The 25,562-nt window shown below is 39.4% G+C and overlaps 1 protein-coding gene across 4 annotated transcripts; it reads left to right on the top strand.

Moving 5' to 3' along the window:
• The first annotated feature begins 11,427 nt into the window (after positions 1–11,427).
• LOC124137978 (enoyl-CoA delta isomerase 2, peroxisomal-like) lies at positions 11,428–25,130 on the top strand. 4 transcript variants are annotated; one of them, XM_046504451.2, is made up of 4 exons: positions 11,428–11,732; positions 13,223–13,407; positions 14,349–14,484; positions 24,747–25,053. In XM_046504451.2, the coding sequence occupies exons 1-4, from the start codon at positions 11,464–11,466 to the stop codon at positions 24,988–24,990; spliced, it is 834 nt and encodes a 277-aa protein (XP_046360407.2). In that variant the 5' UTR covers positions 11,428–11,463; the 3' UTR covers positions 24,991–25,053. The 4 variants fall into 4 exon arrangements, with proteins under 4 accessions (XP_046360407.2, XP_046360409.2, XP_046360406.2 ...); XM_046504453.2 differs by lacking the exon at positions 24,747–25,053 and adding an exon at positions 18,338–18,935 and having other exon boundaries at positions 11,429–11,752; XM_046504450.2 differs by lacking the exon at positions 24,747–25,053 and adding an exon at positions 18,338–18,935 and having other exon boundaries at positions 11,430–11,732.
• The last annotated feature ends 432 nt before the right edge of the window (positions 25,131–25,562 follow it).

Here is a 25,562-nt window from a genome sequence, read left to right as displayed (position 1 = left end):
CATGAATCATGTCCTTACTTTGCATCTGAAGCTTTCTATATTGTCTTATCCCCGCCATGAGGTCTCCAATTTGGCTATGAAACCCATAACTTAATTAAAAACAAAATTCAAGCTAAAATTCAAACTATGAAATCACAAACAAGTCATATTAATTTCAACGACGAAAGAATAGTTAGGAACAAAAAGGAATGTACATGACTATCAAAAGAGTAAAAATATTTAACGGTAAAACATCACCTCTTCTCAAATTACTTTTCCTCAATCAAAAATGTCCACTTACCTGACAATCAATGATGCAGTCTACCTGTCCCACCTGTCGCCTCACCATTCCATCCATCAGTCTGCTTTGTCACAACACCTGTACTCCACATCTTCCAACTACCCTTAATTTCTTCTTTAGACATTCAGAGAGCAATTTCCTACGGCATCAATTATTTGGTCTGGATAACTTTTTCTTCCATCTACCTTAGTGCATTTTGCCAACTGACTGACATTTCAAGAACACGGAGCCTCCATCTTGTTATTTTTAGAATTTAATAGAAACAGTTAATTCCTTACACTTTATAACTGAAATCTTTTTATACAAGAATCCAACAGAATTACATCATTATAAATAGAAAGTTGTTTGAAACATGAATCATTCATAATCATCCAAATGTCCTCAAAATGAAATTGACGTCTTTGAAAATATGTAGATTTCATTGCACAAGAAGTTGGATAATTCTAAAACTTGTCATTTTCACAGGTAAACAGGATCATTTCCTACCCTACCTGCAGCAACTGTTGTGCATCATCTTCCAGCCAACACTAATTAATTTAATTTCTTGTAATCCGCTTTCTGTGGAAACACCTGATCTCCCTAACGACATAAACACCAGTTCATTAAGCTTTTGTTACCCTGCCCCAAACACAACATAAATCACAGTCATTGATTTTGCTCTTTCCGCATTGGTGATGAAATAACCACAATAAATAACCTGTCTCCGCCATGCGGCAGCCCTTCTGGGTAGCTCTGAAGGGAAGCTGGTTCTTCAGTTTACATTATTGAGTTCTATCCATGGCGAATTATTGGGATCAATAAAATTGATTTTTGTGATAATGGGAAATTTGCGTGCTCAAACAAAAATGAGTTGTACGTTGTAATTACTGCAATAAAATGTGGTTGCTTTCTTCTAAATCTCTTAAACTGTTTTAATTATTCATTGGTGGAAAGGTTAGAAAAATTATGAGATGAAAAACTTCCACTGCTTATTACGTTTGCACCACTGGAAAGGAAGCGTTTTAGCAACACAATACAGGGAGTAGATCCAAAATAGAAGAAATTACAACAATTTTATCAAATGACCTTTCAATGAAAATGTTTGTGTTTTTTGGCAATGAAGAACAAATAAATTGATTTATTTAAAAAGAAGTTATAATTAAAGAATTAAATACACTGGTTATTTGGCTGATGTTAATAGGTTCATTCCACAAAGCAAACTTAGTGCTGTGTCCATCAAAAGCAAATGTATGGGAGTAAACTTCCATACTTATCATAAGTCAGTGTTAAAGTATGGGAGTAAACTTAGTGCTGTGTCCATCATAAGTCAGTGTTTAAGTATGGGAGTAAACTTAGTGCTGTGTCGATCATAAGTCAATGTTAAAGTATGGGAGTAAACTTCGTGCTGTGTCGATCATAAGTCAATGTTAAAGTATGTGAGCAAACTTAGTGCCATGTCCATCATAAGTCAATGTTAAAGTATGGGAGTAAACTAAGTGCTGTGTCCATCATAAGTTAGTGTTTAAGTATGGGAGTAAACTTAGTGCCATGTCCATCATAAGTCAATGTTAAAGTATGGGAGTAAACTAAGTGACATGTCCATCATAAGTCAATGTTAAAGTAAGGGAGTAAACTTAGTGCCATGTCTATCATAAGTCAGTGTTAAAGTATGGGAGAAAACTTAATGCTGTGTCCATCATAAGTCAGTGTTTAAGTATGGGAGTAAACTTAGTGCTGTGTTGATCATAAGTCAATGTTAAAGTATGTGAGCAAACTTAGTGCCATGTCCATCATAAGTCAATGTTAAAGTATGGGAGTAAACGTAGTTCTCTGTCCATAATAAGTCAATGTTAAAGTATGGGAGTAAACTTAGTGCCATGTCTATCATAAGTCAATGTTGAAGTATGGTAGTAAACTTAGTGCCATGTCTATAATAAGTCAGTGTGAACGTATGGGAGCAAACTTAGTGCCATGTCCATCATAAGTCAATGTTAAAGTATGGGAGTAAACTTAGTGCTGTGTCCATCATAAGTCAGTGTTAAAGTATGGGAGTAAACTTAGTGCCATGTCTATCATAAGTCAATGTTAACATATGGGAGTAAACTTAGTGCTGTGTCTATCATAAGTCAGTGTTAAAGTATGGGAGTAATCTTAGTGACATGTCCATCATAAGTTAGTGTTTAAGTATGGGAGTAAACTTAGTGCTGTGTCTAACATAAGTCAATGTTAAAGAATGGGAGTAAACTTAGTGCCATGTCTACCATAAGTCAATGTTAAAGTATGGGAGTAAACTTAGTGCCATGTCTATCATAAGTCAATGTTAAAGTATGGGAGTAAACTTAGTGCCATGTCTATCATAAGGCAATGTTAAAGTATGGGAGTAAACTTAGTGCCATGTCTATCATAAGTCAATGTTAAAGTATGGGAGTAAACTTAGTGACATGTCCATCATAAGTCAATGTTAAAGTATGGGAGTTAACTTAGTGCTGTGTCCATCATAAGTCAGTGTTTAAGTATGGGAGTAAACTTAGTGCCATGTCCATCATAAGTCAATGTTAAAGTAAGGGAGTAAACTTAGTGCTGTGTCAATCATAAGTCAATGTTAAAGTAAGGGAGTAAATTTAGTGCCATGTCCATCATAAGTCAATGTTAAAGTAAGGGAGTAAACTTAGTGCCATGTCCATCATAAGTCAGTGTTAAAGTATGGGAGTAAACTTAGTGCTGTGTCCATCATAAGTCAATGTTTAAGTATGGGAGTAAACTGAGCGCCATGTCCGTCATAAGTCAATGTTAAAGTAAGGGAGTAAATTTAGTGCCATGTCCATCATAAGTCAGTGTTAAAGTATGGGAGTAAACTTAGTGCTGTGTCCGTCATAAGTCAATGTTAAAGTATGGGAGTAAACTTAGTGCTGTGTCCATCATAAGTCAATGTTTAAGTATGGGAGTAAACTTAGTGCCATGTCCATCATAAGTCAATGTTAAAGTAAGGGAGTAAATTTAGTGCCATGTCCATCATAAGTCAGTGTTAAAGTATGGGAGTAAACTTAGTGCTGTGTCAATCATAAGTCAATGTTAACGTATGGGAGTAAACTTAGTGCCATGTCTATCATAAGTCAATGTTAAAGTATGGGAATAAACTTAGTGCCATGTCCATCATAAGTCAGTGTTAAAGTATGGGAGTAAACTTAGTGACATGTCCATCATAAGTCAGTGTTAAAGTATGGGAGTAAACTTAGTGACATGTCCATCATAAGTCAATGTTAAAGTATGGGAGTAAACTTAGTGCCATGTCTATCATAAGTCAGTGTTAAAGTATGGGAGTAAACTAAGTGACATGTCCATCATAAGTCAATGTTAAAGTATGGGAGTAAACTTAGTGCTGTGTTCATCATAAGTCAATGTTAAAGTATGGGAGTAAACTTAGTGCTGTGTCTAACATAAATCAATGTTAAAGTATGGGAGTAAACTTAGTGCTGTGTCCATCATAAGTCAATGTTAAAGTATGGGAGTAAATTTAGTGCCATGTCCATCATAAGTCAATGTTAAAGTATGGGAGTAAACGTAGTTCTCTGTCCATAATAAGTCAATGTTAAAGTATGGGAGTAAACTGAGTGCCATGTCTATCATAAGTCAATGTTGAAGTTTGGGAGTAAACTTAGTGCCATGTCTATAATAAGTCAGTGTTAACGTATGGGAGCAAACTTAGTGCCATGTCTATCATAAATCAATGTTAAAGTATGGGAGTAAACTTAGTGCTGTGTCCATCATAAGTCAATGTTAAAGTATGGGAGTAAACTTTGTGCCATGTCTATCATAAGTCAATGTTAAAGTATGGGAGTAAACTAAGTGACATGTCCATCATAAGTCAATGTTAAAGTATGGGAGTAAACTTAGTGCTGTGTTCATCATAAGTCAATGTTAAAGTATGGGAGTAAACTTAGTGCCATGTCCATCATAAGTCAATGTTAAAGTATGGGAGTAAATTTAGTGCCATGTCCATCATAAGTCAATGTTAAAGTATGGGAGTAAACGTAGTTCTCTGTCCATAATAAGTCAATGTTAAAGTATGGGAGTTAACTTAGTGCCATGTCTATCATAAGTCAATGTTGAAGTATGGGAGAAAACTTAGTGCCATGTCTATAATAAGTCAGTGTTAACGTATGGGAGCAAACTTAGTCCCATGTCTATCATAAGTCAATGTTAAAGTATGGGAGTAAACTTAGTGCCATGTCCATCATAAGTCAATGTTAAAGTATGGGAGTAAACTTAGTGCCATGTCTATCATAAGTCAATGTTAAAGTATGGGAGTAAACTTAGTGCCATGTCTATCATAAGTCAATGTTAAAGTATGGGAGTAAACTTAGTGCCATGTCTATCATAAATCAATGTTAAAGTATGGGAGTAAACTTGGTGCCATGTCTATCATAAATCAATGTTTAAGTATGGGAGTAAACTTAGTGCTGTGTCTATCATAAGTCAATGTTAAAGTATGGGAGTAAACTTAGTGCCATGTCTATCATAAATCAATGTTTAAGTATGGGAGTAAACTTAGTGCTGTGTCTATCATAAGTCAGTGTTAAAGTATGGGAGTAAACTTAGTGCTGTGTCTAACATAAATCAATGTTAAAGTATGGGAGTAAACTTAGTGCCATGTCTATCATAAATCAATGTTTAAGTATGGGAGTAAACTTAGTGCTGTGTCTATCATAAGTCAATGTTAAAGTATGGGAGTAAACTTATTGCTGTGTCTATCATAAGTCAGTGTTAAAGTATGGGAGTAAACTTAGTGACATGTCCATCATAAGTTAGTGTTTAAGTATGGGAGTAAACTTAGTGCTGTGTCTAACATAAGTCAATGTTAAAGAATGGGAGTAAACTTAGTGCCATGTCTATCATAAGTCAATGTTAAAGTATGGGAGTAAACTTAGTGCCATGTCCATCATAAGTCAATGTTAAAGTATGGGAGAAAAGAAACTTGCATCTTGCACTATTGATACATTACAGGGATTTATCTAGGTGTGGCACTGTTGTATATACTGGGTATGTGTATTATTGTATTTATATATTTGTATTCATATAATGTTTTGTAATGAAATGATGTTTTAACCTTTCATTGTGTTGCATTAAATTAAACAAACCTGTATGGCTGCTGTATTCTACAGTGCTGCAGGGGGCACGGGTGGCCCAGTCGTCTAAGGCGCCGCGATTCGCTGTGCAGAGTTGCGTCCCTTGGGCACGCCAGAAACCTATGATTGTGGGTTCGAATCCCGGTTCGCCCCGATTATGTTTCTAGGTTTGTCAGCATTATACCCGTGCTCGTGGGTTTCACCGAAGTGGTAAACGTCTGAGACCTGCATCACTTCGGGCTTTCCTCCCACATTAAGCTGACACGCCGCGATATAAATGGAATACTGTTAAAAGCGGCGTTAAACCCAACTCACTCACTCACTACAGTGCTGCAGCAGAATAATGACTTAATATCTGTGTTGTGTTTTCTTTTATTTAACTTCTACTGGCTGTGGAGTAGGGTAGGTAGCTTTAATTCAGCTTATGCCTGATTGGCCTTGTTTGAAATACTTACACCCAGCATTTAACCAGCACACCAGCCACTACACCTTGACCAACATTTGCTCTGTGTCATATTTTCATCTCTTGAGATCGTCCTAACAGATGCAGGTATCATAGTCTTGTTAGTCCATGTTTCGCGAACTCAGTCCGCGCCCCAGTTTCACCTACAGGGGCGTTTGTTCTAACCGTCAATAAATCCTCTTCACATACAACGACCCCTGTTCTTTATGAACACCCCTGGTTACATAGGCATTCTCAAAGATCCATATTTATATGTTGCAGTCACAATTCCTAAATTGGAAATAGAATTCTGAAAATTCATAATTTTTTACTTCAGCTTATATCAATACATACATTTAAGACTACTTTAATACTAGAATCTTACATAGTAATTGTAAAAATATATGTTTAGAACAGCTCTTTTTCGATTTTTGTTGTAGCTCACATGATCTATTTATTGAAAGAGGCAGATATGTAGGTATAACAAGGGAACATAGACTTTGTAGCATTTGTAAAACTGATTGTATTAGAAGATGAATATCACTTTTTACCTACCAGTGGATAATGATTTAAGAGCAAAATATCTAATTACCTATTTCTACCACAACCCAAATGGTAAGTGAGTGAGTGATAGAGTGAGTGATAGAGTGAGTGAGTGAGTGAGTTTGGATTTAACATGGCTTTCAACAGTATTCCAGTTATATCATGGTGTGTCAACTTAATGTGGGAGGAAAGCCTGAAGTGATGCAGGTCTCAGACGTTTACCACTTTGGTGAAACCCACGAGCACAGGTATGGTGCTGACAAACCTTGAAACATAATCAGGGCGAACCGGGAATCGAACCCACAATCATAGGTTTCTAGCGTGCCCAGGGGATGCAACTCTGCACAGCAAATCGCGGGGCCTAAGACGAATGGGCCACCCATGCCCCCCACCTAAATGTGCGCCCTGGAGATATGGAGGATGCAGGTACACAGATATGCAATATTTTATGAGCGCTTCTATTAATTTGCCACAAACAAGCGTGAATGTGCCTACAAAATACAGTGGTTATGCCTGCAAAATTCGTGCTTTAACAACTAACAGTAAAATTATTGGCAAGTTTGAGAGAAGCAGGGGATGATCGCGTAAAACATGTTATTTTTAGACAACCAGGTGAGGATATCAATGTTAAAATAGTGAACCATTTGTGTTTTTTCCTAACAAACTGTACAACATTAAAATAGGATATCTATATAGTAGAGACAATAAACATTTGGGAAGGGTTGTGGATAATAGGAACCTCAACACAGCACTAGTCAAATTTATGCAATGTCCATATTCAACTGTTAAATCAAAACTTACTAATCAAGGAGTTTATCTCCATTATAAAAAGGATTAGAATTAGTCTTCAGTAACCCATGCTTGTGGTAAGGGCGTTGTCATTACTATTGATTGATAATTGATTTCCCTGGATATGCCAGAGCTGTAAAATGGGTAAAACAGTCAGGGTATTGCTTCCCTCCATCACCAGCTGATCATGACTCTTGGCTAAATATTATTAAAGACACTGACCACGTCTTGGTGAGTGCATGACCTGGGCTTGGCAGGCATTTTGTAACAACATTTACATGAGGACACTAAGATACAGAGACCAGCTAACTAACACCAGCTACCATCGTCTATTGGAGCATGTGACAGGTGTGATCGGGAGAAGGTTCCTATCCCGTAAACAGATTCCACCTACAAAACAGCAGTTAATTTACATAAATTAATTTGATGTCGCTTCAGCAGTAAAGAGATTACAATTAAGGGACCAGTTCAAAAGTTTGATGTCAGTAAAAAGACTTTGAGACATAATCCCTAGCCCCCCTCCCCTCAGCTTCATTCTGAAAACGCTCATTTTCTGAGTTGAGTGGCTTCACTTGTCAAGCATTCTCATGTTTTGCCCTGTTTTTACAGAATGTTTATGGAATGAAGTATATTTACTTGTAGAGTTTTTATAGAACAGATAAAATCTGCCATTCTATATTAGGCACTGGACTATTGCTGGTGGTCATAAAACCCTACCTTGTGGAAAGACTGGAATGATATAATGACAACGCCTAACAGCATATGAATGAAAATAGGATTGGTTTAGTTCAGTTACAATAAAACATTGAGAAATCAGGTAAGTTGATTTTGTCAGATGGAAAACTTGCAGGGCTATTAACAACCTTCCCAGAAAACATTTTGTATCCTTGGAGTGAGTGAGTGAGTATATGCTTTTACGCCGCTTTTAGCAATATTCCAGCAATATCACGGCGGGGGACACCAGAAATGGGCTTCACACATTGTACCCATGTCAGGAATCGAACCCAGGTCTTCGGCGTGACGAGCGAACGCTTTAACCACTAGGCTACCCGACCGCCCCTGTATCCTTGGAACCTTGGGACAATAGAGGGAGGGTAGATAGAGTGCCTCCAATTAAGGCCAAACACAATCCACAAAAAAAACTTTCTCGGGAGTCAGGTTGTAGAGACGTGTAGATTCAGACCACTGTAGGGGCACCAGAGGAGATTCCTCATAGTTGAAGATTTTCAGTCTCAGGTCTTGAGCTCCATGTTTGTTGTCCCCCCAAAAGTCAGAGAACAGAGACCAATTATCAGTCTGAAAAGAATTATGCACAAACTGGACCTGAGGGATCAGTACTTCAGTTTATTATATACATATATTTATTTCCACGTAATAAGCAACCAGGGCGCTCTCAAAATTAGAAATCGGGGGCTCTTATTAGAATATTATTTTGGTGGAAAAAAAACAGAGTTGCAAGATCGTAAATTTCGTGGTTTATGCTGACAGCCTGAAATGTTTACATAAGACGGATATATTTTTTCAGAATTTAACTGCCCATAATTAAGGGTGCATATAACACACGAGTGCGCATTATACACGAATAAATAAGTCTTGTGTACATTGATCAATCGGAAGAGGTGTTAATTTGGGTTGTGCACTAGCCAATATATTAGCAAATATCGCCGCGGGCGCTTCTTAGAGCGGGGCGCTTAATTACGTCGAATACGGTACTTCAGTGTGAAAGACTAAGTTTTCTGAAGTTAAGAAACGTGATATCTTCATTGCAGTGAACATAAAACTTGATATTTCACTGCAGTGAACGTAACACTATGACGGAACTATTGTCATACAAGAGTTACCTCACCTCAAATTGTCTCCCTTTATCGTAAGTATCTAGCCAGTACACATTCTGGTAAAGTCTGTTGACGTCCTTTTCACGTTAGTTCCACACTGACAAGGCAAAATAATGACAGATGATCATTTATGGAGTCAATATATTTCTTGCCGTTTGTTATTCCCTCTAAAATGTTTCTTTACAAACTGTAAATGCCTCATTCAACTCGTCAATCGAGACTGTTCCTTTCGCAAAGCGACATTTTTGTTACTTGACCAGCGTATATTCCTTCGCTTCAAACAACGGTCTCGTGGTTTTCATGAACATTTTTTTAGTTGATTTTGTATATCGAATCATATCAAAATGTATGATTAAGAATTTTCGTGACCATAAATATTTTTTGAGACTTTTGTTTATATTTTTTAAGATTTTGCGAAATCGGAACTTCTTTTTAAGTCGCAATTACAAGGGGTGGTGAAACGTTCCTGCGTGTAGGTAGGGAGAATTTACGTTTCAAAAATGTTCATTTGTAACGAAACAAAAAAAAATCCGTCAGAAAACTACACCAAAAGTATATAATAAATAGGATATGCCATATGTCGAGCGAAATATCATGTTTCTCTCATCTCGTGCGGGGGAAAAGAGATATTTTCACTCCACTCGTGAAAATATATTCTTTCCCCCGTCACTCGATGTGAGAAACATGGTATTTCACTCGACACGTGAAATATCCTCTATTTATTACCCATACGGTTAGAAATAGCCGAGTTCATAATCATCATATGTGTATTTGCGCAAATATCACTTCACGCGCACCAGTGTATTGTGTGCGTCATCCGGACGACATTGTCGACGGGATTCGAATCTTATTGTGACTAAGGTCGAAATGACGTCACACTAGAAACGACGTCACAGCTGAAGGTTATTGACACCATTCGTCAATTCTGGTTTTCCATAAGACAGCGGTCGTGATCGGTGCAATTTTCTTAGTGAGCTCAAAAGAATGGCTAATAAAAATGTGTGCCATACTGATTTCACGAAACTCGTGTTAGAATTCGTATATTATCCTCGCTCTTGCTCAGGAAATACAAGAAATCTGAAACTCGTTTCGTAACATCGGTATGGCACACATGCTCGTTTAATAATCTCTATTTATCATCCAAAACTGGCTTCCATCCACTGGAGGTATAGCTATAATGAAATTGGATCACAATGCTTTGCAGACGAGTGTGATGTCATCGTTATCATGACGTCACAATCAATTGACATCACTAATCTGAATATCTCTGCCACTGAAGCTGAACATTTTAACACTCAAGACATTATTTAAGAAATAAACGACCTGTGGGAGTTGTTTATCGTACAATAAAACACTGCAGGGAGAAAACACCATGTGGGGCGCAGTGTTTTATTGTACGATAAACAACGACTACGAGTCGTTTATTTCCTATATGAGATATCAACATTATATACAGCCGATGGTAAAATGTACAAGCTTTAACAAAAGTTACCTGTATTTAAATAATGATGTCTCCCTCAATAGAATCCGACCTCGGCAAGGTCAGACAAGTCCTTTTTTATGCACATGTGGGCATTTCCCGCATATTCTCACAATCATCACGTCGATTACCCGTACCTTTTCTCTCAATACGCGTTTATCTGCGTTGTCCTGCTACATCTATGGGGAACAACTCACTAGACGCCCCCCTCCCAAAAATAACGTCGTCCAATATATGACGTCATCAAGTTCGCCTTTTCTCCAGAAATGACGTCATGAAAGAACAATGTTTTATCGTGAAATAAACCACGCTTCGTTCTTCATTGTCCTTTGAGATTTATCGTGTAGCTAGCTATCTTATATACTGTTAACAAAACGAGTAAGTTGGAAGAAATATTTTGAATGATAAATAGAATCTCAGTCCATGTATCTTTTAATATCAATTATATGAAGATGCGTTGATAAAAGTTCAAATCTCCTCGGCAAGCTCCTGGAACACCCTCAATATTTATGTATTCTAGAAGCTGTTTTCGTGTTTCATTATGATGAAGCAGGATTTGTGGGACGTTTGACCTTGCTCGCATTCTAGTAACCTTTGTACTTGACCTATTTTTAGCACGGGCAGTTGAAGCACAGAACCAATAAAAACTATATATGAAATAATAATAATTAAAAAAAACTTGCAAAAAACTCGTAGACTAGGCTAAAGGCCGAGCATCGTCTCCGAGTTTGTTTGTTATTCTTAGTTTGTTTGTTATTATTTTAAGTTACATGGTCCTGTGGTTGAAGCCACCTCCATCACACTTCTGATCACATCTACTTCGTTTTACATATTGAATAATAATTTCAGTTCACACAGGTGTTTCTGAAACTGACAATTATCGGTGTGTAAGTACGTTGTTTGGGGGAACAACGTTAGACCACGAGTTTCTCTGACCAGCCTTTTTTCGTTTCAGTTTGTCCATTCCTAAATTTAACTCATCGGAGAAGATGTCTGCTTCGTTGATGGTGTGTAGAAGACTCGCGGGTTCAAGTAAAATACTGCACAAATGTGTGAACCATGGATGGAATGCAAAGTCTGTGCCATCTGTCACACATCCACGTTTTTGGAGAGCAATGTCGACAGCGTTTTCTGGCTCGTTACTTGACCTGAACTTTCAAGACGAAGGAATGGCAGTGGTTACTATGAAAAGTGAACAGAACACACTGCTTCCTAAAGCGATTGGGGAATGGCACCAAGCTCTGGATGCAGTGGAACAGTAGGGATATTAGAGACGGTGTCTGTATCATTGTACATTTTAATGCATAATCAATTTAAGATATTAAATCAAACACCAATCTCATAATATTACAATACCAAATGATCCTTGTTTTTTACTTTCATATGGTTTTTATGTCGTGAAATGCCTAATATTTCCTCAAACTAAAAACAATCATTGGGTACTGTACACAAGAAACTTTATTATTCAACTGGGAAGCTATTAAGTATTGATTGATAGATTATATGATAAGAGAATTAATTCAATCACTTGGATATTAAGGTAGAGTGATTTGTAAAGGATTTCGAAAGGAAGACATTAAATTACACTCACATGTGTATCATACTGATTTCACAAAACTCCTGTAAGAATTTGTATATCATCCTCACTCTCGCTCAGGAAATACAAGAATTCTGACAAACATTTCGTATGTATCAGTATGGCACACATGCTCATGTAATAACAGGGTATGAAACTCCCAAAAATTTCAGCCAGACCACAGGACTGTCTAGCTGAAATACTTACCAGCCCTGACCAAAACCTGCCTGCCCACTATAATCATATGTTTCTCAGGATAATTTAATTAAAAATATGAAAACTGATTGCTTGTAGCATAAGCGCATCGCTAAATGTTAGGTTGTCTAAAAGCTAACAGAGTTTCTATTTGGTTACATTTTATCATTCATCTTTACATGTGAATTAATGCTTATCATCGGGAAATATTTAGAATATTTTCACCTATGAAATATAACCTGACCGTCGGGCAGGGGGATTTGAAAATCTGGCAGCCCGAGTTGGAATCAACCCGTCTCGGACGGTCGGGCAGGCAGGTATTTCGAATGCTGGTAATAATCTCTATTTATCATTCAAAACTGGCTTCAATCCACAGGAGGCATAGCTATAATGAAATTGGATAACAATGCTCAGCAGACGAGTGTGGCGTCATTGTTACCATGACGTCACATTCAACTGACATCACTAATCTGAATATCTCTGCCACTGAAGATGGTCAGCTGTACTTTTTACAGTGAAGACATTATTTAGAGATAAACATCCAGTGGGAGTTGTTTTTAATACAATAAAACACTTCAGGGAGAATAAGCCATGAGGGGTGCAGTGTTTTATTGTAGTGATTTCTAAAGTGTACTTTTAGTGTTTAGTGTAATACGTTATGAGGGGGGAGGGACATAGGAGGCCTAGTCATTTAAGCCGCCACAGTTTGCTGTGCTCAGTTGCCTCCCATGGGTACGCCAGAAACCTATGATCGTGGATTCGAATCAAGGTTCGCCTCTGTTATCTTTCTAGGTTTGTCAGCACCAAACCCATGCTCATGGGTTTCGCCAAAGTAGTAAACATCTAAGACCTGCATCAATTCAGGCTTTCTTACAACAATAAGTTGACACACCATGATATTATTGGAAAACTGTTCAAGGACACATTAAACCCACCTCTATCACTCACTTTATGAGTCTTTATAAATGTTTTTTCAGAAACTCTGAATGCCGTGCATTGGTGACAACAGGTAATGAGAAGTTCTTCTGTAACGGCCTTGACCTCCAATATGTGAAGACCTTCACGGACCTAGAGCGTCAACTGGAGCAGTATCTTGATGAATTGAACAAACTCATTGTGAGACTCATGCTGTTTCCTCTACCCACAGTAGCAGCGATCAGTGGTAAGTGCTCTTTCAGATCCTTTCAATAATTAGATCAGTTTAGTGTAATGACGCTTGGTGGAACATTTCAGTTATATGACAGCACGTGAGCTTGATATGGGAGGAGAGTCTGAAGTGATGCAAGTCTTAGATGCTTACTGCTCTCACCACAATCATGAAGCTGACAAATGCAAAAACACAATCATAGATAATCTGGGATTAGAACTCATGGTTGATTCATGGGTTTCTTGTATGAAAGAATGTCACACTTCACTGCAAATTTACAGCATCTTATCCTGGTATTATACCCCATTCACATGCACCTCTATACATATGTGTGTATATGTGCATACATGTGTAGAAATACATACGTGAGTTTACTTGTCATGTGAATGCCTTTACTCATGTGTATATTTACACCAGGAGCAAATTTGCATCATGTCTGGAGCAGCGTGTGTATATTTTGCAATGTGAACGTTTATGTTAACGTGATGGGATGATCTAATTAATATATCTTCTTTTGCCAGCACCAAACAAATTGTCAACAGTTGCCAACTTTTTTGCATATATACAGAGTTGAGCGGACGGTGTTTTCTTTTGGTTTAAAGGTGTCAAAACTTTGTGTATAAATTAAATCAAACACGTCTCTTCACATAAAATTTTTCGGTGAAGTAACTCTTTTCTCATTCAACTTTCATTGAAATACAACCTGTTTTGTGTTGAAAGTCGTTTACAGACAGATTAATATGTGTGCCTTACACATATAGTAAAGAACACATATTAAATTTACATGTACGAACGTATGTATGGTTACACATCTTTAAAATTACTTGTGTTAGTAAATGTTGTGCAGCTGAACAGGTATAAGACTACCTTGCCACCCAAGTCCCCCCATTTGATATGGAATAACTAAGTGAAGAAATTTCAAAATATTGATGTCAGTTTTGATATTATATTCCCAGGTCATGCCTTTGCTGGTGGTGCCATCTTGGCGTTTGCCCACGACCTGCGTGTCATGCGAGGAGACCGGGGATGGATTTGTCTGAATGAGATTCTCATAAACTTCAACTTCCCTCCAGTCCTTCTGGCTTTGGTCAGGTATGTAGAAATATTAATATGTTACGGATAGGGCTGGGACGAGTCCAAATTTACTACCTGTGTATCCGACCCCCTATTATCCAACCCTACCCAGGTACCCTCTGTAGGTCTCAAGAGTTGGTACAAAATGTTCCATGGGGAAGTGGTGTTTTAACGCAGCCCTAACAAAAACTATTTATATAAACTTATGAAATGATCTGATCATGCATACACTGATGTTTTATCTTTACCCAAACATATACAAGACAAAAGGAATGTCTTCCCGAGCCAAGAGAGTTAACTGACTATAAAAGTCCAGTTTCCACCCTTGCCGAACTAGGCTGGTATTATGGAGTTACATTTTGGCTGGACTGACGAGTCTATGCATACTCGTTGTCAGTAGATATTTTCCAAATCTTTTCATGTTTTTAATCAAGGTACTCACATGATTTGACTCATTTCGGGATGTAAGACCTGTTCTTATCACAGTATAGATCTTAATTATCAAGCAGATCGTCCTGACCGGGCGCCACCATTTTGTGTAAAGCAAACACAAGTGATAAGTTGGAATCTGATTGGTCCATAGGAGAGGCTTAGAAGGGACATAACTGGTAATAGCCACTGGTGGCGCTACGATCGAGCCCTGTAATTCCAGCCCAGTTCAGGAAGGGTGGAAACTGGACTTTTAAAGTCAGTTAACTCTCTTGCCTCAGGAAGATGAAGGAATGTGTACATGTTCAGAAAGAAATGCAAACAGGAGTGACTCAGAAACCATGGAGCTTCCTGAGGCAAGGGAATTAATTGGCTATAAAAGTCCAGTTTCTACCCTTGCTGAACTAGGCTGGAATAATGGAGTTTTATTATTTGCCCGTGAAGAGATCACCCGTTTAATAAACACACAGCTGTATTACACATTGTGTAATACCAAAACGCGTGCTTATGTACTCTCGGAACACGTTTCACGAATAAATATTGAAAGCTCTCAACATCCCTTGACTTATTCAACGATATTGCGTGTGGAGATGATAGATCACTGAGAGGAGCTTATGCACACTCGATGACCCCAGCAACCTTGTTCCTAGGCTGACGTCACATGGCATTGTTTCGCCGATGGACCTTGCAAAAACATTCCACAAATTACGTCATCGTGTATTGTGACGTAATTGTAAACTTTATGGTACCGTTCCACAAGGCGATCGTATTGTAGCGCAACGACAGTCGTTAGTCTAAGTTAAAGTATGTGAGTTGCGATTAGCCCTACGATAATTTTGTGGAACGGACGCCTGAATTCTAAAGGTGGACCGTTGTATGGTATTAAATTCATACGTTTCAACGTTTGACGTGTTTGAAGTATTATTTTGTTAAACTCAATTGGACTATGCCGTGGATCGTGTAGGTGTCAGCCTATTCATACTCAACAGTATAATTCTAAAAACGTTATCAATGGCAAGTAATAAATAAAATACTTAACTCGCTCCTGTGTAAAAACAATTTTATGAAACCCGTGAAGAGATCACACGTTTAATAAACATACAGCTGTATTACACATTGTGTAATACCAAAACGCGTGCTTATGTACTCTCGGAACACGTTTCTAGAACAAATATTGAAAGCTCTTAACATCCCTTGGCTTATTCAACGACATTGCGTGTGGAGATAATAGATCACTGAGAGGAGCTTATGCACACTCGATGACCCCAGCAATTTTGGCTGGACTAACGAGTCTATGAATAGTCCAATCAATATGGCGCAACAAAATTAACATCTTTTCATGTTTATGGTACACCTCGTGAAGTAGGACCCGTTATATTACAATATAGATCTTGATTATCAATCAGATCTTCTTCACTGGGCGCCGCCATTTTGTTTTGAGCAAATGCAAGTGATATGAGAGGTGGAATCTGATTGGTCAATAGGATGGACATAGAAGGGTCATGATTCGTATTAGACACTGGTGGGGCTATCATCAAGCCCAGAAATTCCAGCCTTGTTCAGTAAGGATGGAAGTTTTACCTTACCTGAGGCTTATACACAGTGCTTTAGGTTCCCTATACCTTATACAGACAGTACTGGAATGAAGAGACTGTTTAAACAGACTACAGCCCATGCCTAGGCATCGACGAGTTATCCCCCTTGGCCCCCACTCTTCATATTCTTTTGTGTCTGCCTCACGGACAGACGTATACACGGAACAGAGTTCTACTTACAGTCTTCCTGGTGCCCAAGAAGGGTTCGTCCAAACTACGAATGATCCACAATCTGGCGCTATTCAACCACCATAAACTCGCGCCTCCACCACATTTCCAGATGATCTCCATCTGGTCTCTGCGCCACCTCCTTCAACCGATGGACTAACTCATCAGTCTGGATCTCCAGGATGCCTACCTGCACGTTCCCATTCAGGCAACACATCGTCGTTTCCTCAGCTTCATCTTCCAGGGCCAGAACTTTAAGTCGAAAGTGCTCCCATTTGGTTATTAACGAGTATAACCCATCCCATCGTTGCGTTCCTTCACCGCAGGGGGATTCGGTTCAGAGCCTACCTTGACAACTGCATCCTTGGTCAAGGCGTCAATCAAACCGTGATTCTTCAGCGCGATCTCACCCTTCGCCTCCTCCATCGGTTGGGTTGGATGATCAACATGGAGAAATCTGATTTGACTCCCTCTCGCCATCTCACTTTCAAAGGCAGTCTCTTTCTGACAGACCTCTCCTTTATACAAGTTCCTCATGATAGGTTCGCGGCAATCCAATCCGGGGTCAGGAAAGCCCTCTCTCAACCTCTCGATCTCCGTCAGTGGCAGAGCCTTTTCGGGCTGTTGACCTCAGCTCAGGATCTGACGTCCAGGGGTTGTCTTCAACTGCGTCCCCTTCAGCGGTTTCTCCTGCCATTTCTGTTCTCAGATCTGTCAGGTCCCCTTCTTCCTCTGCCAAGGGACTTACATCCATTCCTGGAGTGGTGGCTAGTATCATCGAACGTTTTGAGTGGTTTCCTCTTTAACCATCTCTTCGTGGACGCATCTCTACAAGGACACCTCCATAGAAGGTCTCGTCAGTTGAACTTTCTAGTCAGCCAATCAGCATCAAGTCTTTTGCACTTGGATAAGCAATATGATTTTTGTATCTCCAAAACAAACTTAAATGACCAGTTCTGAATGTAAATAAGAAAAGCCATGTCATTATATTTTCTAGGTAATTGTACACCCAAAAGGAAATATCATCGAAGGAATATATTTTTTCTGTGTTGGTTTTCTTTTGTTAAAATAAAAATTTCTGAATCAAGTTGATGAAGAAATAAAGCTAAATCATTTAGATTTAACTGATTGGCTCAAGAACCCATGCATTCTTCATTTAGTATAGGGCTGGCAGGACCTAATGGTGGATAGGTTGTCAGATCTTCAGGCAGCGACGTATCATCTCAGAGTAAGAGAACTGATTACAATGAGAGTAGGGCGGTCGGGTAGCCTAGTGGTTAAAGCGTTCGCTCATCACGGCGAAGACCCGGGTTCGATTCCCGACATGGGTACAATGTGAGAAGCCCATTTCTGGTGTCCCCCTCCGTGATATTGCTGGAATATTGCTAAAAGTAGCGTAAAACCCCACTCACTCACTCACTCACTCACTATAATGAGAGTAGCTAGAGACCCTAGGGACCAGAGGCATTGAAGTCTAAGACTTAACCCAAAATTGTAACCTCAATCTTTCGATACAACTCATATCCCTCATGTAGGTTGAATGGTGGAGTAGTGGTCATAGTGTTCGCTTGTCACGCCAATGGCTCTTGTCAGATTCGCAACATCGGTACATAGTGTGATGCCTATTGTTTATTTTCCACAATATCTAAAGCCGATTTCTCCCTCATTCTCTCTTTCAGGGCCAAGCTAGCCCCAGGCCCCCTGCTGACCCAAGCTGTACTCCAGGCCAAGCGGTACACCGCCGAGGAAGCTGTAAAGTGCGGGATAGTGGACCAGGTGGTTGACCAATCACAGCTGGTCAACACAGCTGCACAGATGGCCAATGAGTTTCTAGGGAAACAGGGAATAAAGCGAGAGACCCTGCACAGTTTCAAGAAAGACTTGTACAGCCCTGTTCTCCAAGCCTACAGTGGCCGGGTGTGACAGTGTGTCAGAGAGGGGAGAGACGTTTTACATCTACAACTTGTTATTGAGGGCACTGATTTCCTTTTCTGGAAATGACTAATATAGACACATACAGAGCCTGTGACTTTATTGAAAGAGGAAAAATGTTTTCTATTCCTTACTATTGCATATCAACAGAATGAGATTGCATTGATTAAAAATACAAAAATAATTTGATTTGTGAAAGGTGTGTATTGCATATTGTACTCCAGTGAAGATTCCAGGGCAGGATAGTTCGCCAGGACCCTCGGATTGTTGCTTGTGCTGTTTTCCACTGGGCTGCCTTGCTTAGTCTATCGCTGGAATAAACAGCATTAAACAACAAACAAACAATCGCTAAGTCTGTTGTATTATATGTTTGTTGCAGGACGTGGAGTCATCCCACAGATGACATCCTTACCTTGTCAGTTTGCTGACAGTGTTAACCTCTTTGGTCATGTGGACAAGGTGTCCGACTTCTGATCAGTAGGTCCGTTTTTCGAATCCCATCAGTGGACTCAGACATTTAATGACAGCTACATGTTCATTCTCTTTGATGAATACCCTGGAATCATTGACCACTCTTCTCCCATCTCTCATCAACTCAGCTCAGATTTCCTCTTGCTCGTGAGTTTGAAATCAACAATCAGTGACAATGACTCGTCTGGCAAGATATTGGGGGGCGGTCGGGTAGCCTTGTGGTTAAAGCGTTCGCTCGTCATGCCGAAGACCCGGGTTCGATTCCCGACATGGGTACAAAGTGTGAAGCCCATTTCTGGTGTCCCCCGCCGTGATATTGCTGGAATATTGCTAATAGCGGCGTAAAACCATACTCACTCACTCACTCTGGCAAGATATTGGCATACATCTATATAAAAATGGTACACTCATCCAAGAGAGCCTTCAATACATGTGTAAGACCTGTGAAATCACCAGGTTACGAAGTATCAAAAAGTGCAAATCCTGGCTGCACAGTCTGGAAGACGCCTAAAACAAAATGAACAGATCTAGCTGTGGATGTTGGTGTCCAGGCAGTGCAGGCAGAAAGAGGCTATTAAAAAGTTTAGGGGTCCCACGGTGGCACTGGCCCTTGTCATGTGACCCAATAGCCCCAGGCTATTGGCTAAAAGCTGTTGCTATGGGACCCATGAGACCAGTGCCGTGAACCCCCAAACCTTATTCTAAAATTAGTAAATTGGCGGGATATTTTGGTTCCTGGTGTATAAATGAACTTGGGCAAAATATCAAGCCTTTACACATGTATTCTGGAGACTTTTTTAAAACACCTTTCAGTTGGAAAAAAATGTGTTCCTGATTGTAATGAAACAGTGGTGATATTGCTTCAGGTTTAAAACATTTATGATCAAGGATACCGATTGGACGGCTATTTTAGTGACTTGTCATTCAAATCAGGCTGAAAACGAAGCAATAGTGGTCACTGGGGCCAGAATGTTGTATCAGTAAGTGAGGAGTTGGGGTTAACCCCACTTTTAAAAGTATTCTAGTTATATCACCACATATCGTGAAGATCCGGGGTTAGGATAGGTCTTCAGCAACCCATGGTTGCTGTAAAAGGTGACTCTGCTTGTCGTAAGTGGCGACTAACGGGATCGGGTGGTTAGACTCACTGACTTGGTTGATTCATGTCACTGTATCCCAATTGTGTGAGCAATGCTCATGATGTCAATCACTGGATTGTCTGGTCCAGACTCGATTATTTACAGACCGCTGTCATATTACAGGAATATTGCTGAGTGCAGCATTAAACAACAAACCAACAAATAGGAGTCAAATAGAGGAAATACGGTACCTCTGTTAATAAACATCTAGCTGACAATTAAGAAACCTGTTGTGACATGAATAAGCAGGCACAATATAAATGCAACAAGCTGGCTTATTGCGTTTAGAACAGCTGGTCATCGAGAGACATCTACTCAGTTAATTTAGAATTTTGAAAGAGAAAAACAATTTTATATGGCACAATTATTTTTAGTCTGTATTCTGTGCGGAATTGTGGTTACACGACAGAAGAACTGAGGATGTCTGTTTCGTTGATGGCGTGTAGAAGACTCGCGGGTTCAAGTAAAACACTTCACAGATGTGGGAACCATGGGTGGAATGCAAACACTTTTCCATCTGTCACACATCCACGTTTTTGGAGAGCAATGTCGACAGCGTTTTCTGGCTCGTTTCTTGACCTGAACTTTCTAGACGAAGGAATAGCAGTGGTTGCTATGAAAAGAGGACAGAACACGCTGCGCCTTAAAGTGATGGAAGAATGGCACAAAGCACTAGATGCAATCGAAAAGTAGGGATATTTGAGTGGTACAGGCTGAAACGGCGCCTCAGAAAAACGTCACTGATTATATCGGGCGAAAACGGCTCTGATTGTCGAGCGAAAGTGGTACTTTTATATTTTTATATTTTTAATATCGATAAGAACGATCTATGTGGTAGTATATGTTTTTTTCATTGGTTCATTTAGAGTCTATTTCTCCACCCACAATTGTGATATTTGTCATCTCTCATTGTCACATAGATTGTCGGGGCGGTCGGGTAGCCTCGTGGCCTTCGCTCGTCATGTGGAAGACCCGGGTTCGATTACGGACATGGGTACAATGTGTGAAGCCCATTTCTGGTGTCCCCCCGCCGTGATATTGCTGGAATATTGCTAAAAGCGGCGTAAAACCATACTCACTCACACACAGATTGTCACGACGCTGTTCCATGAACCACAGATCCCTGTGTAAGCAACTGTGCGAGGTGAACTGTGAGTTTAATTTCATTTGTTCCTTGTTTTTAAAAACCAAGGTAAAAACTTATGGTGCCGTTTTCGCTTTGGGCATGTTCCGTTTTCGCCAGTCAGTGTCGTTTTGTTGAGGTGACGTTTTGTTGAGGTGTCGTTTTAGCTTTAACGGTATCAGTAGCATGTGTTTTTTAGCAATACATTTTATTACATAATCAGTTTAAGATATTAAATTAATTATCAATCTAATAATATTACTACACCAAATGATAGTTGATTTAGTTTCATATGACTTTGATGTCATGAAATACCTTTAAAATATTTCCTAATTGAACTGAAAAGATTATTGGCTACTGTATAATAGCAACTTTAAGTTTGAGCTGGGAAGCATTCATTGATGAGATTATATAAGAGAATTTATTCAATTACTTGGATATTAGGATACAGTGATTTGTAAAGTGTATTTTTGGAGTGTTAGTGTAAATACTTTATAAGCCTTAATAAATGTTTGTCCAGAACATCTGAATGCCGTGCATTGGTGACAACAGGTAATGAGAAGTTCTTCAGTAGCGGCTTTGATCTCCAATACATGGAGACTATAATGGACCAAGAGCGTCAACTAGCGCAGTTCGTCGATGAATTTAACAAACTCATTGTGAGACTCATGCTGTATCCTCTTCCCACAGTAGCAGCGATCAGTGGTAAGTGCTTTTGCAGATCATTTCAATAATAATAATAATAATAATAGGCCACACCACTTAGGAGCATGCTATTATTACCCCGGTCACTGGATCAGTGTGCACTCAAGTATCATTCTCAGCTCCCTGGGGAGTATACAACCCAAGCTGCCCGTTAGGCGCTAAAAGCTAAACAACCACATTGCCATTTCATCCTACCAAGTACCCATTCAGTAAAGAAAAAATAGAATAACACAGAATATTTATCAGTATTCAAACAATGTTAACAATAATTTATTTTGTGGCCTGTGACATGATATTGAATAGTAATAGACATCCATAGTGTTATTTACTGTGTATATTTTTAGAGTGAGTGAGTGAGTGAGTGAGTGTGTTTGGTTTGTCATTGCTTTGAATGGTACTTCAGTTTTGTATCAGCGTATCAGCTTCAGGTGGAGGGAAACGTCTTAAGCGTTTACAAGTCTTCTTAAACCCACATGCATGGGTGTAATGCTTACGAAACAAGAAACATGATGAGGGCGTATCTGTGAGACGCTTCCACAACCATAGGTTTCTGGCATGCCTAAGGGACGCAACTCTGAACTCTTAAGTTCCATCGCCATATACTAAATGTGTCGATTCCAAATTGAAACAATATCTAAACCTAGAAATCTGTACGTAAAGGAATTTAGTGTGAAACCAACAAACAAACAACAAATGGTATACAATTAACAAATGTATCAACAATGCAACTTACAGCACAGCACAGCACAGCAATTACAATGTCAGTATGCAATAGAGTGGTCGTACCATATTCAATGGCAGTATCAAATACAAAAATATGATGGCAGTGGTGATAGCAATAAGTTCAGTGGTAATAAAATTCACCTATCCGCAACAGCGTTCAAGCTTCCGAGATAGGCCCACCTGTGTATCCGGGATGATAAGTGATCTTCACACGAAGCTGGTCTTGGTGTAATGTCAGGTGAAATATGAGATGGGACAGGCACGCGCCCGCTCCACTTATATAGCCTAACTTGCTGACAGCACTTTCAACACAGTGTTAGACCAGTCCAGCGTCGAAAAAACATCACAGAATATTCCACATGCTTCTTTAACGCTTGACATCCATGGTGTTCCGGAAGTTTACAGATAATTAGAGCATCTAAATATAACAACTTCCTCACCACTGCTTACATTAAATAGTACTTCGTTCCTGACAACTAATTATTGTCCAAATACAATGCAATGAACTTCTACTGAATCCCAACAGAAACAATATGATTCAGTTACAATCATTGTTTAAAATAAATAGAGGATATTTCATGTGTCGAGTGAAATATCTCCTTTTCCCCCGGCGAGATGAGAGACACATGATATTATCACCTTTTCCCCCGGCGAGATGAGAGAAACGTGATATTTCACGAGACATATGGAATTTCCTATTTATATTATACTTTATCTGAAGATATCTACCCGAAAGAAAATTTATTTCAATACAAATGCAAAAGCTTGAAACGTAAATTCTCCCTACCCGACACACAGGGACGGTTCAGCATCCCTTGTATTTGCGACTTAAAAAGTAGTTTCGTGTTTGCAAAATCTTAAACAATATAAACAAAAGTATCAAAAAATATTGATGGTCACGAAAATTCTTTATCATACATTTATATATTCAAACACAACACACACAAAATATCCTTGAAAATGAGGAGACCGCTGTTGGAAGCGAAATACACGCTTGCCAAGTATAAAAAATGGCGCTTTGCGAAACGACCAATCTCGATTGACGAGTTATAAGTGAGAAATTTGCAGTTTATAACGAAACATTTTTGAGAGAATAACAAACGGCAAGAAGTGATATTAACTCCATTAATGACCATCTGACATTATTTTGCCTTGTCAATGTGGAACTAACGTAGAAAGGACGTCAACAGTTTGTGTACGGGCTAGACACTTACGATAAAGGGAGATAATGTAAGGGGAGGTAACTCTTTTATGAAAACAGTTCCTTCAAAGTCTTTCTTATATGTTCACCGACTTTTCTCAACTTCAGAAAACTCAGTCTTTCACACTGAAGTACATAATAAATTCCACTGCCATATAATATAGGCCATCCAAGCCCCCATAAGATGAGATATATAGAAAAATCGAAACGCAGTTTTTTTATTGGTTTTTCATATTATATTTCCAGGTCATGCATTTGCTGGTGGTGCCATGTTGGCTTTAGCCCACGACCTGCGTGTTATGCGACGAGACCAGGGATGGGTGTGTCTGAATGAGATTCTCATTGATGTTACCTTTCCTCCAGTCCTTCTGGCTTTTATAAGGTGTGTTATAATGAAGGGTATTGGGAATCAAAGAAACATTTGAGGCAGTAAAGCGAGCATCAGATTTAAGCTTCCAGAGACGCTTTTGTTGTGGTGCACCAGATGTGATGAGGTGCAGTAGGGAACCTCCTTTTGATTAGTTGTTGGGGTGGGGGTTAATAGTACAATCTGCGTTTTCTGTGAGTGGGTGAGTTAGGCTTAACTCCGCTTCTAACAGTATTCCAGTTATATCACGGCGTGTCAACTTAATGTGAGAGGAAAGCCCGAAGTGATGCAGGTCTCAGACGTTTACCACTTCGGTGAAACCCACGAGCACGGGTATGCCCAAAACTGTAACCTTGGTCTTTCGACAAGACTCCTATATTCACCATATATTTCCAGGGCCACATTTCTCCCTCATTCTCTCTTTCAGGGCCAAGCTAGCCCCAGGTCCCCTGCTGACCCAAGCTGTACTCCAGGCCAAGCGGTACACCGCCGAAGAAGCTGTAAAGTGCGGGATAGTGGACCAGATGGTTGACCAATCACAGCTGGTAAACACAGCTGCACAGATGGCCAATGAGTTTCTAGGGAAACACGGAATAAAGCGAGAGACCCTGCATAGTTTCAAGAAAGGCTTGTACAGCCCTGTTCTCCAGGCCTACAGTGGCCAGGTGTGACAGTGTGTCAGAGAGGGGAGAGACGTTTTACATCTACAACTCCTTGTTATTGAGGGTGCTGGTTTCCTTTTGGGGAAATTATGGAAATAATGACACACACAGAACATAAATTCGGTGGCTTTGTTCAGAGCAAAACATAAAAAATCTTGTCCTTACTAGTGCATATCCATAGACTGTGTTTACATTGATTAAAAATTTAAAAAATAATTTGTTTTGTTTTTGGTTTGGTTTGTTGTTCAATGCCGCCCTCAGCAATGTTCCAGCTTGATGACGGCGGTCTGTAAATAATCGAGTCCGGACCAGACAATCCAGTGATTGACATCGATCCACGCAATTGGGATACGATGGCATGCATCAACCAAGTCAGCGAGCCTGACAACCCACTTTCACAACTCGTAATTAGTAATTAATGCTAATTACAACTATTAATATCGTAATTCAGACTTTCAAAATTCTTAATTACTCTGATCTCATATTTACAAGTTTGAATAAACAAATCTTTTAGCTGGCGTATGATACTGCCTAGAGACCATCGTGCATTGACGTACTTGCCGTCGTCAGTGATGAAGGGG

Source organism: Haliotis rufescens, unplaced genomic scaffold, assembly GCF_023055435.1.
Source record: "Haliotis rufescens isolate VD_foot unplaced genomic scaffold, xgHalRufe1.0.p SCAF_17, whole genome shotgun sequence".
NCBI lineage: Eukaryota > Metazoa > Mollusca > Gastropoda > Lepetellida > Haliotidae > Haliotis > Haliotis rufescens.
Note: the sequence above shows the minus strand (reverse complement) of the source record. Positions and strands in the feature narration are given on the sequence as shown.

What these genes read in the sequence shown, in the direction of transcription:
- LOC124137978 (XM_046504452.2), top strand. Translation starts at nt 20,621, where the DNA reads ATGTCTGTTTCGTTGATGGCGTGTAGAAGACTCGCGGGTTCAAGTAAA. An exon ending in GCACTAGATGCAATCGAAAA is followed by an intron (nt 20,890 to 21,843) that starts GTAGGGATATTT and finishes ATGTTTGTCCAG; the next exon opens with AACATCTGAATGCCGTGCAT. An exon ending in GTCCTTCTGGCTTTTATAAG is followed by an intron (nt 24,335 to 24,746) that starts GTGTGTTATAAT and finishes TCTCTCTTTCAG; the next exon opens with GGCCAAGCTAGCCCCAGGTC.